This window comes from Vombatus ursinus, unplaced genomic scaffold (genome assembly GCF_900497805.2).
Source record: "Vombatus ursinus unplaced genomic scaffold, bare-nosed wombat genome assembly UNPS02014791.1, whole genome shotgun sequence".
In the NCBI taxonomy this organism is placed as follows: Eukaryota; Metazoa; Chordata; class Mammalia; order Diprotodontia; family Vombatidae; genus Vombatus; species Vombatus ursinus.
Genome location: NW_020954569.1, coordinates 76,329,096 through 76,343,973, shown reverse-complemented (window position 1 = coordinate 76,343,973; position 14,878 = coordinate 76,329,096). Strand labels below are relative to the sequence as shown.

The window sequence follows — 14,878 nt, the reverse complement described above, 5'->3', positions numbered from 1 at the left end:
CAATAAAAGGACTGAACTGCAGCACCACCTCCTGTTGCTAACAGGTAATTTCAGTTTTGAGGGGAAAAGCAATCAAATGATGCAAGGAAAAGTTACATAAATATATTCATACATGAAACTGGTCCTCTGAGTCTGGTGCATATGGTGTTCATTTCAAATGTTTCAAGTTACTGAATCTTTCCTGTGAGTATAATTTTCAAACACATACACCTCATTTATTCACTTGTACTTTCCCTCCATTATACTTTTTAAATGCTCTTATTTTGAGCTAAACTAACCTTGACTTCAAGTAAATATAACTTTAGGGTAGATTTTCTGACAAAAAGAGAAGTCTTTCAGATTTGAAATAAAAATGAATACTATTCTGTCCTAACTCAGTTTTGGAAGGTCTACATTTTTTTAAATGGCAGGACTAAAATAAGAGGCTCTCTTTCACCTGATTTTTAGCAGCTTTTCAAGGAAATCTGAATTAGTAGTAAGACAAAGCATGTTGTTATGGCCATAAGTATATAGAAGTCATTTATGTTAACATTATAGGAACTACGGTATAAAAATAAGCCAGTGGGAATATAGTTAACAGCAACAATTTTCATGAGACTTTCCATAAAGGTGATCTGGACATGGCATTTAATAAATTAAATAAAATAATTCTGTACAATATAATCTGTACATACATGCATATATACATACACATATATACCTGCATATAAAAATACATACACACAAAAGCTACTAAAGCTAAAACTGCACCGAGACTTTTGAAACATCATGTGTATATCACCTGGCAGATTCTTAGAAACCTGCAATATAATATGATACTTTCATTCCAATGAGTGACAGAATATTGATTTTAAATATTTAAATTTAACAAAAAGGAAATTACACAACTTAAACTTCAAAGGAAAATCTATTAACACTTAAGAAATTCAGGCAAGCAAATTTAAAATTAAAAATACCTACAATTCCCTGAGCTAGATTCTACAACTTCAGAGTCCTTCTAAACACAGGAACTATGCCAGACTGAAACAGGTAATTAGGCAGGAAAAGCAAATAGATGAAAGGATCAAGATTCTTGAAACACCAAGTATTTTGAGAGTGAATCGAAAAAGCACAGCTCCAAAAATCCCCAAATTCATCTATTAAGGGATGGTTTAGTGAAAGGTAAATTGAATAAATACCTAAATAGCCTTACCTAATATATGTTAAGATTATTCTCCACTGTAAGAGATTCAGCCTTGACCTTAGATCTGCGTAAGTCAGGATCACAATGCTGACCCCAGGCAGCTTAGAAGCAGACACATAGGCTATCTGCTGCCCAGCCAAGGGCAGGAAGGCATGAAGCTCATCTGGCCAAGTATGGTCCATTAACAGATGACTAGCACAATTTTTTTGTATTGAAAAATGTGAGGAAGTAACGATGTATGCTTCTGTATACTACTTTTAATGTCATTAACGGTGATAAAAGATGACATGAGAATAGGAACAAAAAGTTTTTGTCTTCTATGCTATCAACCATAGGTGCTGTACATTAGTAACCTTTGACTTCTTTCACAAAAATTAAGGCACTGGGGAGAACTGAAATGTTCTACATAGCTAAAAAATAAAGTGCTTTTTTTCCCCAAATGTGTTAAGCTAAAAATATCAATGTATTTCAAACAGGTATATATTACAGAAGAAGAAACAATTAATAGGACGTTTTGAGCTGAAAGAACATCATTGCTGAGGATGGCTATCCCAAAGCAATAACAACAAAGGTCCAATACCTATTCAGAGTTTATGGAGAATTCAGACATCAAGTCTTGACTCAGCCTGATTTATCTTGCTTCATTTTTTATTTATTTCATAAATAAATATATTTAATAAATAAATAATGTCACAAACCTTCAGCATATTCCCTACTTACTCCCTGGGGTCTCTCATATTTCTATCTGGAAATATCGAACATCAGGAGGAAAAAAGATAACATGCATCTGTTATTAATGCTGAAACATAAAACATAATTTTGTTTTTCCATTTTTACCTTGATTTTGAAATTCCCTGGCATACTTGAATACTGACTTAAATTTACAGTGACATTCAAAATACAGCTGCAAATTATAATATTAAACGCATATAATATTATGTAGCACAACATTATATAGCACATAATCTAAATTATAGTTCATTGTACAATGTATAATCACTGTATAATGATTATAACAATAGCATCATCTAGGCTCCATGAAGTTTTGGATTAGTTGTTTCTTCCATCGACAAATATTCTAGAAAATCAGCTTTCACTGATGTTCAAATTTAAGCTCTTATTTACACTATTTCACAAAGCTTAATAGGTTAAAAATATTTAATAAATGTGGGGAAATGGTATTTCTTTCATTTTTTCTTTAACTTAAATTGAGCAAATTCTATAGAGCCATAACTCCATTTTCTTTTAAAATGCATCAGCTATGAATTCAATATGCTCATTCTTCTATCTAAAAGTTTCTTATATCTGTCATTACTGTCATCAGAGCTCCCTTTGAGAACAATACACAAATAAGACTCCTTTATAATTAACTCTGCAGTTTTCACCAAGAACGTCATTTCTAATTATGAATACACAAATCATAAATAACCTCAATTTATTAAACATTTACTAACCACCTATTATGTGCAAAAGCACTAGAGAAGATAGTCATTTCATCAAACTCCCTTCTTCAGAAATGAGGAAACTGAGGCCCAGAGAAGAGAAACAACTAACCCAAGGGTCACCCAGACAGTGCTCAGGATAGCGGGGAGTAAAACCCAGGGTCCGAGACTTTTAGTCAAATGCTCTCGCTACTCTACTATTCAGTCTCTCCTCTTTGTTGATGATAAAAACATTTAGAAGTACCAATAACTGGAATAAAATAAAGCAATTCTATGTCTCCAAAGCTGACTTTTCTAATATTAAAAGCATACTCATAAACTACAAACTCGTCAATTTGTTTATTGAAATGTCAAGTACACACAAATAATTTTCTATTCCATTTTTTCTACTTAATCTTACCAGTATCCATTTGCCAGACATATACAGAGCCATCTGAACAGCCAACCACTAGGTAATCATCTGAAGGCCTCCACTTTATTACTTGGATGGGAAAAAGGTGACGAGATGCCAACATGATACATTTTTTCTCTCTCAAACTCAGAAGTCCTACAGAATGGTCACTGGCTACAGAGCAGATGCAGTGTTGCACCCTTGTCTGAAAAGGAAAATAAATCTTGATTATGTTTTAAAATAATAAAGAAGAAGAATTATAATTTATTACTTGAAAGAATTAACTGTATAGTCACCATTGGTAAGTCATAATATTAATAATAATGAAAAATTATTGCCTATATATTACACAAGTACAATTAAACATTATGACATACTGAGGAAATTACTTAAAATCAGGATTAAAAGGACATTTAATATTGCTACTTTTACCAAATACATATTACTCTACTATATACGTACAGTTGAAGATGAAGAGGAAAAAACTATGTGTGATCATGAGTCCTTTCCAGAGCCCATTTTCTTTTTGCAACTTAACTTTTTGAATCTGTGTATTTTCTCCAAACCCCCTGCTCAAAAATAATAAGCAACACCATTTTTAAAGACTATCAATCCTCTTTCCGTTGCTGCCACTCCAAATAAGCCCAGAACTATATCACATCATTTAAACCTATGCTTCATTTTTAAAGGATAAAATTATCACTATGGTAGCTAGGAAACTAATAGTCACTCTGATTTTGGCAGGGAGAAAACCCCAGCATACATTAATATAACTGAAGTACCCCATCACTACTATGTCAGGCTTGTGATATTTCTCAAACTCATTTCTTCTTTCTAGTTCTGCAGTTTCAAAGAATACTATTCAATTACAGTAGCCTTCGTGATGGGCAAATGTCTTCACCCAAGGCGGGTGATACAGATACTGAGCAATAGGGAGCACCAAACTTCTCATAAAGAGAAGCAATTTGTTATTACCACAAAGCCTTTAGATCACAAGAAGGTCTGTAGAAGCCTGCTGATGGTAGTGGTTCTAGACAGAAAAAGTATGAGGAGATATGTCCACTCCCTGTCCCCCCAAACCCTATCCCACATGAAATTCAATTTGAATTAGCAATGTGGAAGCACTAACATCTTCTGGCCACATTCTCCTGATGACAGAGTCAAAGAGAGGCTAGTGTAGTAACAATTGTGATTCCTTTTCAGGACAGTTTCTATCTAGATAATATTTGTCATTATTTATATACTTCAAACATGGCAACAACTTCAAAAACACTGTCTGTTCCAAAGAGGAAGAAAGATTCTCAGTTTACACAGTAAGAGATTTATTATGCAGAAAGTAGTTATTGAACTCTACAACACAGGAAATACAATTGGTGACTACTGTGCAAGATGAATGTCAGAGTAATTAATGGATATAACTATGTATTTTATTTTCAAACACATGCAATGGCACTGCAGAGTAAAGAAATCCTGGTGAGTTGTTCCCTCTACCAAAAGAGATTAGCAGCTTCCCAACAACTTAGATTCTTAAAAAAGTTAACCTGCCATCACTGAGAAGTAAAGTAGTTGGCTTAGGAGTCACAAAGCTAGTGTTCGTTAGAGACTAGACTGGAACTCAGCCTTCCCAAATCTGAAGCTGTACACTCTGTCCCACTGCTTCTCTCACAGGTAATTCACTCATTTCTGAAAGTAAAAAAAATAGTTCTACAAGTTCAGAAAACTGGTATTTTTTCCTATTAAAAGATGACTTTCAAAAAAGATCATATAGCATTTCTATAAATATTTATTATATCTATTGATTTCATTTTCATTAACAAGCAATTAGTCAAAATATAAACTGAGGTTTCTGTCTGTAAAAAAAAAATCAATAAAATCAATGTCTTCTTCAATGTGCTAAAGGATTATAGCTCTTTTATATTTGTTTTTAGCTAGCATGGAAAACATGGCTACACAATTAACAAACCACAATGCAAAGACAAACCAAAAACTATTCAAATTCTAACAATATTGTAATAAGATATTTGGAAATAATTTTCTGTCATAGTTTCAATTTTAACCATTTCACAATACATAATATAAATATTTTATATATTTTGCCATCTACACACACCAAATACAACACAAAAATGAGGGGATATTAATACTATAAGTGCTTTGTTCATCTATATAATAATTTTCAGTAATCATAAGATAGGCAGATTAATGCTGTAAAACAAAAAAATAGCTATTTTCTATTATACAACTTTTTGTTGTAAAATAGTTAACATATATGATAAGTATTTTTAAATATTTGTTTTATATTAGAAAGCAATGCTTCTAATGGTCATCATTATCCAAAGGTGACCACTTCATTACCCATAGTAACATACTCTGAGGGATACTAGACTAAGTTTTTAACCAGTATGTAATGAGGGTGGTAGAGAAGAGATTCATAAAAACTAAAACTATATTGCTACTATTCTAACAAGGCAGATATTTAGGCAGCTGAATGTAAACGAATAGTTTTCCACTTCATTGAGACTGTGCAACAACTAATGAGAATTAGCATGTAACTGTCCCCTCTCTAAAAAAAAGAAAAGGACAATACTCATCAGAAAAGAAAAAAAGAAAAAGGAAAAACTAGATATAACTACTGTAAATAATAAAGAACAACTGATGAGTAAATTTGAGCTTCACTGTAAGAAATAACAGTCTAAAGAGAACCAATATAATCAAGAATGAAAATAAAGAATCAATAGTACTAATCCCAAGAAAGCATAGATGGCTAGAAGTATTTAATGCATGAGAAAAGATTTGGTTCTCATGTTTCAAATGTGAAATAAATAAACCTAATTTTTCTTCTCTCTAGAAACTTATACTCTTACCTGCACTGGGGGATAGGGAAAGCAACCAAGAGAGAAAACATGACAATACCATGAAAGTTTATAAATTCAGACACCACTAATTAATTCTGGCCTGAGGCCTGCTATCATACACATTCCACAAACAAATTAACACTATAAACAGCAAATCTTAAGCCTACTTAAACATAAAAGTATAATAAACTATTTTCAAGCACCATTAAAGCATCAATTTGAATTCAAAATTTGTTGCAAACATTTGTTGCAATGTTTGTCATATTCAAACAATGAATATCAGAAACATAACAACTATTCATTCAATTATAATTACTGATATTCTTATTATCAAGAAGCAGCATGTTATACTGGATAAATAGCTGCCCTGAGACTCAAGATGACTGGGGTTAAGTCCCATCTATGACATCCAGGCTATGTGACACTAGGCAAGTCACTTAACCACTCAATGCCTAAGGACACTTCTCTAGGGTTCTAAATTGCTGAACAGATGCAGATCTGTATTAGGGATTTGCCTCACTAGGAACACCTCACACCTGAGAAATCACAAACCCAGTATAAAAGATATGTACATTGTTATTAATAATTCAGTCATAAGAATATGAGCTGGAAGTATGCTCAGAAGCCAGTCTAGTCTGACCCCCCTCATTTTACAGATGAGAAAATTGAAGCCCAGCAGAACCCAGGATAACCTGGTTCCAAATCCAGTGTTCCTTTCACTATACCATAATGGCTCTCAATATGAATTCACCCTAAAAAAATCTCTTAAGACATTTAACCTCTTTTCACCAGTACATATGGAACTGAAAATAATAAAACTGGGGGGCGGAGCCAAGAAGGCAGAGTAAAAGCTTGCTTGAGCTCTCCCCCAAACACCTGTAAAAAATGGCTCTAGACAAATTCTAGAGCAGCAGAACTCACAAAAAGACAGAGTGAAACATATTTCCAGCCCAATACAACCTGGACGGTTGATGGGAAAGGTCTATGGTGCCAAGCTAGGACAGGAGCGCAATTCAGTGTAGGCAGGGGAGGCAAAGACCAGGCCTCTGCGAACCTGGAGCAGGCCTCAGGGGACTCAATCACGGGTAACTGTGGAGATTTCTAGACTTCTCAACCCACAAACGCCAAAGACAAATTAGAGGGTCAGTAGGAAAGGTCTGTGACCTCACTGAGAGAGAAGCTCGGACACAGTCCCAGTCCCAGAGCAACCCCGGGGTGGCGGCTGCTTCCCAAGCTCTCGGCCCACAGATTGAGGGGGAATTGAGTGGCTGATCAGAGAGGGATTTCAGGGATCTCTTTGCTGGTACTGAGGCAGGAATCTCTTGCTTTACCTGTGCTTGGATCTGGGTCACAGTTCTGGGTGGTGCTCCTGGGGCGAGGAGGAGTGCTGGCATGGTATAGCTTGTAGTGACAGTGAAGAAGGAATTCTCCTCACAGTTCCAAGGCAGAAAAGAGTGCTTGTGGTCATTCATAGACCAGAGCACAGGCCAAGAAAGGAGTAAACACCTCGCTTTTGATCATACCACCTTGGAAGAATTGAAAATTTACAGGTCCCTAGAAGTCTCTGAAAATAGCTGCACAAAACCCCCAAAGTTTGGGACAGTACATTCTCCACACTGGAAGCAGACCCCTACCTTAACAAAGAGTTTATAAGTCAAGTAATTGGCTGGGATCATGAACAAACTGTGCAAAAAAAAAAAAGTCAGACCACAGAATCTGTCTTTGGTGACAAAGAAGATCAAAACATACAACCAGAAGAAGACAACAAAGTCAAAACTCCTACATCCAAAGCCTCCAAGAAAAATATAAATTGGTCCCAGGCCATGGAAGAGCTTAAAAAGGATTTTGAGAAGCAAGTAAGAGAAGTAGAGGAAAAACTGGGAAGAGAAATGAGAGTGATGCAAGAAAATCATGAAAAACAAGTCAACAGCTTGCTAAAGGAGACCCAAAAAATACTGAAGAAAATAACACCTTAAAAAATAGCCTAACCCAAATGGCAAAAGAGGTCCAAAAAGCCAATGAGGAAAAGAATGCCTTAAAAAGCAGAATTGGCCAAATGGAAAAGGAAGTCCAAAAGCTCACTGAAGAAAATACTTCCTTAAAAATTAGAATGGAGGAATTGGAAGCTAGTGACTTTATGAGAAATCAAGACATTGTAAAACAAATTCAAAAGAATGAAAAAATAGAAAACAATGTGAAATATCTCAGTGGAAAAACACTGACCTGGAAAATAGATCCAGGAGAGGTAATTTAAAAAGTATTAGACTATCTGAAAGCCATGATCAGAAAGAGAGTCTAGACATCATCTTTCAAGAAATTATCAAAGAAAACTGCCCTGATATTGTAGAACCAGAGGGTAAAATGGAAATGGAAAGAATTCACCAATCACCTCCTTAAAGAGATCCCCAAAGAAAAACTCTTAGGAATATTATAGCCAAATTCCAGAGTACCCAGGTCAAGGAGAAAATATTACAAGCAGCCAGAAAAATAATTCAAGTATTGTGGAAACACAATCAGGATAACACAAAATTTAGCAGCTTCTACATTAAAGGACCAGAGGGCTTGGAATATAATATTCTGGAGGTCAAAACATATAGGATTACAGCCAAGAATCACCTACCCTGCAAAACTGAGTATAGACATTCAGTGAAATAGGACTTTCAAGCATTCTTGATGAAAAGACCAGAGCTGAATAGAAAATTCAACTCCAAATACAGGACTCAAGAGAAGCATGAAGAGATAAACAGGAAATAGAAATCATAAGGGACTTATGATTATGAAATCATAAGGTTGAACTGTTTACATTCCTACATGGAAAGATGGTATCTATAACTCATGAGACCTTTATCAGTATTAGGGTAGTTGCAGGGGAAAAAAATTAGATAGACAGATAGACAGACAGATAGATAGATAGATAGAGGGCACAGGGTGAATTGAAGATGAATGGGTGATATCTGGAGACCGAGTGAAATGTAAGAAGTGAGAGAAGATTATAATGGGAGAAGGAGAAAGGGAAAGGTAAAATGGGGTAAATTACTATAAAACAGATAAGAAAAGGCTTTTACAGTGGGAGGGAAGCAGGGGAAGGTGAGAGGTAATGAGTGAATCTTATTCTCTTTGGATTTGGCTTAAGGAGGGAATAACATACATACTCAATATGGAAATCTATCTTACTCTACAGGAAAAAAGGGGGGAAAGGGATAAGACAGCAGGGGGATGATAGAGGGGAGGGCAGATTGGAGGAGTAATCAGAAGCAAATAATTCTGAGGAGGGACAGGGTCAAAAGAGAGAATAGAACAAATAGGGGACAGGATAGGATGAAGTGAAATATAGTTAGTTTTTCACAACATGACTACTATGGAAGTGTTTTTCATGACTACACATGTATAACCTGTATCCAGTTACTTGATTTCTCAATGAGGGTGGGTGGGGAAGGAGGAAGAGAGAAAATTTGGAATCCAAAGTTTTAAAAATAAATGTTAAAAATTGTTTTCACATGCAACTGCAAAATAAGATATACAGGCAATGGGGTAGAGAAATATATCCTTCCATACAGGAAAACAGAAGAGGAAGGGGATAAGAGAAGGGGGTGGAATAGAAGGGAGGGCAAATTAGGGGAAAGGGTATTCAGAACGCACACTGTCTTGGGGTGGTGGAAGGGACGAGATGGAGAGAAAATCTGGAACTCAAAATCTTGTGGAAGTGAATGTTGAAAACTAAAAATAAATTAATAAAAATTTTTAAAAAAAGAAAATAATAAAACTGTACTTCTTAAAAAATGTTCTACAACTCTGTTTTTTCATTAAGACAGACTTTCCCCTGACCTGGGATGAATCAGTAAGTATTTGCTGTACAAGAATTCAAGAAATAGTGGGCAGCTAGGTGGTGCAATGGATAGAGCACCTGCTCTGGAGTCAGGAGGACCTGAGTTCAAATCTGACCTCAGACACATAACACTCACTAGCTGTGTGACTCTGGGCAAGTCACTTAACCTCAACTGCCTCACAAAAGAAAGAGAGAGAGAGAGAAAGAAAGAAAGAAGAATAAAGAATCCAAGAAATGTTTACCACACCTTCACTCAGTGATCAGTTCTCTAAGTTGGTATATGTAGATGAACTTTGACTTCCCTTTTTTGCCATTTTTAATATGTACAAAATATATATACCTAACTACTCTTTAACTTCAAAAGAGTTATGACAAAGTATCTATACAACACTCTAAGTTCTTAGCAATAATTATAAGATAATACAACTAATGTATAAACGTACTTGCTAATTTTGGTTTTCAGGAATTTCAAGTTTTAATTTGATACAACCAAGGCTTTTATATAATTTCTTGTATTTGTTATTAACAAAATGATATTAACCCAATAGATTTTTACTGAATCTTACATTAGTTTAATTATTTTGAGTAATCACATTAAACATTTTAAAATAAAATACTATATTGGTGCAAAAAAAAAAAAAAAAAGATAATACAACTAAGCAATACTAACCTGACTTAATTCTCACTCCTAAAAAATTTAATTGGATTCATGCCATAAGACTCCTCAGGAATATGTCATAAATATTAGCCATACTGTTGTTGCTGTTACTGTGTAATAAGGCATTACTGTAAATTAAAATTTTTTTAATGGAGTAAGGTTTTGTATACTTTGGAGGTTCAGTGCAATAAAGCAGTTTCTTTTTTAAAGACAGAAATTATTCTAATATTGGTTATAGGTGATCTCTGCAGTTCATATGCAGCACAGTCATAAGCAGCAAGCTAGAGTTCCAAAACAAGCTAAAGAATTTCACTAATAAGCATTTATTAAGCATCTACATATGCCAGCAACTGTGCTGAGTTCTGAGGATGCAAAGACAAAAAAGAGTCCCTGCATTCAGGAAGCTTACATGCTATTGGGGAAAACAGATACACATCTAAACTAATACCTAGGGGATGAGGATGTCAAAAAAATAACAACCTGCTTGTGTTAGGAACTTGCTGTTCCTTATACAAGACACTCCACCCCCTCTCTTTGCACCTTTCAATTGGCTGACTGCTAGTACATTTTCATCAAGGTTACTTTCTACCCCGCATTTGTTCCCTCCATTAAAATGTAAGCTCTTTGAGGGCAGGGGCAGTTTTTGCTTTTTCTTTGCAATCCCAGCATTTAACATAGTGCCAGGCATACAGTAAGCACTGATAAATGTTGACCAATTGATAGGAGGTGGCATTTAAGCTAGAGGTTCTAAAAGACTGGGGAGATGAGGAAATACATACTAGACACAAAAGCACAGCCTAGACAAAGACTAGGATACTGGAGATAGAAAACTGTATGAGAGGAACAGCTAAAAGGTCAGTTAAGACTAGAATGAAGTCTGTAAAGGGGAGCTACATATATAGGACAGGAAAGGTAGGCTACAGTAAAAACTACCAAACAGAAGAGTCTACATTTTAGTCTACAAATAATAGAGGGCCAATGGAGCTTGCTGGGAAAGGGCACTACAGAATCAGATCTGCTCTTCAGGAATGATTTTGGTGGCTGTGTAGACCAGTGGCGTCAAACTCAAATAGAAATAGATCCCAGTGCACCATATACTGATTTTAAAAATTACAAATTAACATTATCTACGCTACATTTTATCTTTATTTATTTAGTTAAGCATTTCCCAATTACATTTTAATCTGGTATTGTAGGCCAGGAATTTGACACCTCTGAGGTAGAGGACGGACTTGACAATTTAAAGATTTGATGGAAGTCAATTAGGAAGCTAATGCAATACTCCTAGCAAGAAGTAATAAGAACTTGAACTAGGATGATGGCCATGTAAGTGGACAGAAGGGGACTGATTAAAAAAAAAAAAAAAGATGTTTGAGAACTATAATTGAAAAGATATGGCACCTTAATGGCCATATAGAGTAAGGATGTATCAAGAATGATGTGCAGTTAATTCTGGGTGACTGGAAGGATAGCAGTGATCTTAACAGAACAAGATAAGTAAGGAAGAATGCTTTTGGGGAGAAAGACAAACCATTATTGGTCAATGTAACAAGTGAGCCAAAAACAACACTGGAACAAACTAATGATCCCATTATCATATAACCAGACAAATTATAATTTATCAAAGAACTCTAATATTAAATTAAAAAATTGCTTCTTGTTGGATTTGCCAGTAAATAATCCTCAAAGTACATTAGTGCTAAATAGAAAAATGCCACAAGCTATCATTGAATCAGAAAGAGTCAGAAAATACCACCTAGGTCATCCAGTCTGACCCGCTACATTTTACAACACATCACTGTAAATCATTCCCAAGATCTGCCATGAATTATACAAATTAGAGACAGTCCATTTCCTCAACTGACTCCTTTGGGAGTTGGTTTGTTCCTATCACATCCCAGCTTATTATTTTCTACTTTTTAAGTTTTCTATATTCTCCTACTCTTGGTTTCTTTTTATTGCAACTCATTTTTTGCCTGAAATAACTATCTTTTCCATTTCTCAGCATTCCATAAACAATTAACACTACTGCAACATGTGTACTGCTTATAGCAACATTATAGATATACCTTCTCCTTAGCTACAGCCATCTTTAGCTAAGCAATAAATCAGCTTCTTTCTTTCCCTTTTATCAGTCCCACTATTCTCTTCATCTTTTTTTCTTGCACTTTCCAAAGCATTAAATCATTTACCACTTTAAAATTTTCTACTTTCAGCGAACCAACTATCTTTATGTATTAATTTTACATCTCTATTACCATAACAAAAAATAAAGGAAAGACTGCCCTAGAAATTTGTGGCTAAATAACCTTTTGCCATTTACCTAAAAGTAAAAAAAAATAATGTATTGGTTCTTCAACAGTTATTTTATAGCTCAATTTGACAAACATTTATTAAGCACAATCTATGTGCAAGGCAGTGTGTTCCTATCAGAAAACTCGGTGATCAGTGCTAGGAGAGGATAAATATAGGGAATAAAAAATAATATTTTAGCTACTAGTTTTAAGATTGCTTTTCATTATTGTCTTTCCAAATAGAAAATGAAGAAATGACCTGAAATTTCACTTCTCTGTCCATTTCCCAATTGCTTCTTTACACTAAAAATTGCCATGGACGTGGGCTATAGCAGAGGGGAGAAAAAGGAAAAGAATGAATACCAAAAATCCTAAAACTGGGTAATCCACCTAAGAACAACAAAGTTTTTATACACTAAAAGACAAATCATTAGGAAAAAAAAGTCTAGAAATTGAGTAGTGCCCACAGCCCTGAAGACATAAGGAACAGACAAATTTGGAAGAAAGATGTCACTCTTCTGTTGAACCAAAGAGTGGGGGGAAAAATTTTTATGATTCATAAAAATACATTTAAAGACAGCTTAAATAAAATAAATGTACAAAATAATTCAAACAAATGCATACATAAAAATAAATCTGAGCATGATACAGTACCACTATTACAGAGGAAGAGACAACTCCTCTTTTTAAATAGAATATATTAGAATTTATTAGGTCATGAAAACATATTACAAACTTTATCCTACAAATTTAATTGTGTCTATTATTTGTTCTATATCTCTGAGTACTTACAGATTTTGCCTATCTATTGGGAAATATGGGAATGTTTGTTGTAAACGCAAATATGTTAGTTTTTATTTTTTCAAATTAAAATTCTCTTACACAAGTAACCTATGGACTGGACATGGCATAAAACATATTATCAAAGAAACGTGAGATCAGAGTCACATGCCAAGAAAAAGAGATAACAAACAGACAACCAATGTACTATGTTGATATCAATAAAATATAAAAAGATCTAGAGGTAGTTTGCTAGTATGTTAGCTAGATTTCCTATGGAAGAATAAGAATCAAATAGGGGGATAAGACAAAGATGAAATCTGTACATTCTGTATTGATGCAGAATATGCCCATATCAATGAGATCTCCCATATGCCAGTGATGTAATATATACAGCCTACACTTCAGGGTTCTTATGAACAAAGTACTCGGCAAACCCTAAAGTACTACGTAAAATAAAGGAACTATCATTATTATGAAGAATTAACCTCATATTCACTACACACACAGCAAATTAACAAAACTGACAAAAAGGAAAATAAATGTTGAAACAGTTGCAGAAAAATAAACAGGCACATCAATGCTGGTAGAACCGTGAACTGGTGCAACCATTCTATAAAGGAATTTGGAATTATACCCCAACAGTTACTAAACTGGACAAATTCTTATCATATTAATATCACTACGAGGCCTATGGTCCAAAGAGATTAAAGATAAAAGAAAAAGCCTTTATGTACAAAAATATTTAATATTTATAGCAGCCCTTTTTGTGTTAACAAAGATTGGAAACTAAAGGGTTGCCAATGAATTGAAGAATAGCTAAAAAATAATAGTACATGGATGTAATGAAATACTATTGTAGGATAAGAAATAACAAAAGTCATGGGGTTAGAGAAATGTGGGAAGAATTATATGAAGAGACAGGAAGTGAGAAGAACCAGGAGAACAATTAAACAAGAATGTAAAGACAAACAAATTTGAAAGACTTAAGACCACTGACTGATGCAATGACCAACTATAATTCCAGAGGACCAATGAAGATCTATGTCACCCACCTCCTTAGAGGGGATGATGGATTCAAGATGCAGAATGACACATATATTTTTGGACATGGGCAAGGTGAAAATTCACTTTGCTTGACAGTGCATCTGTTACAAAGGTTTGTTTTTCTTTTTTAATTTTAAATTGGAGTGGAAAGAGGAAGAGAAAATAAAAGGAGGTTAATTGAAAAATAAAATAAAACCCCAAAAACACCTGTAGGGTTGAAAAATCAAACACAGAAAATAGGCAAAGATGACAAAAGATACTAAATAACCAATGGTGGACAGACTGTAGAAAATTAAACATGCTAATATACTGCTATATAACCTGTGGGTTGGTGTAAGCATTCTGAAAACCAGTTTAGAATGATGCTAAGAAAGTGATTAAAATGTCAATAGCCTTTGACAC

General features: G+C 34.5%; 1 protein-coding gene across 4 annotated transcripts in view; it reads right to left on the bottom strand.

Moving 5' to 3' along the window:
• WDR7 (WD repeat domain 7) overlaps positions 1 to 14,878 on the bottom strand; it is a 458,806-nt gene that overhangs the window by 375,727 nt on the left and 68,201 nt on the right. For all 4 annotated transcript variants that reach the window (XM_027868951.1, XM_027868954.1, XM_027868953.1 and 1 more), the window contains one exon: positions 3,026 to 3,221. In XM_027868951.1, coding sequence (XP_027724752.1) covers positions 3,026 to 3,221 — 196 coding nt within the window. The remainder of the gene's footprint in view (positions 1 to 3,025; positions 3,222 to 14,878) is intronic.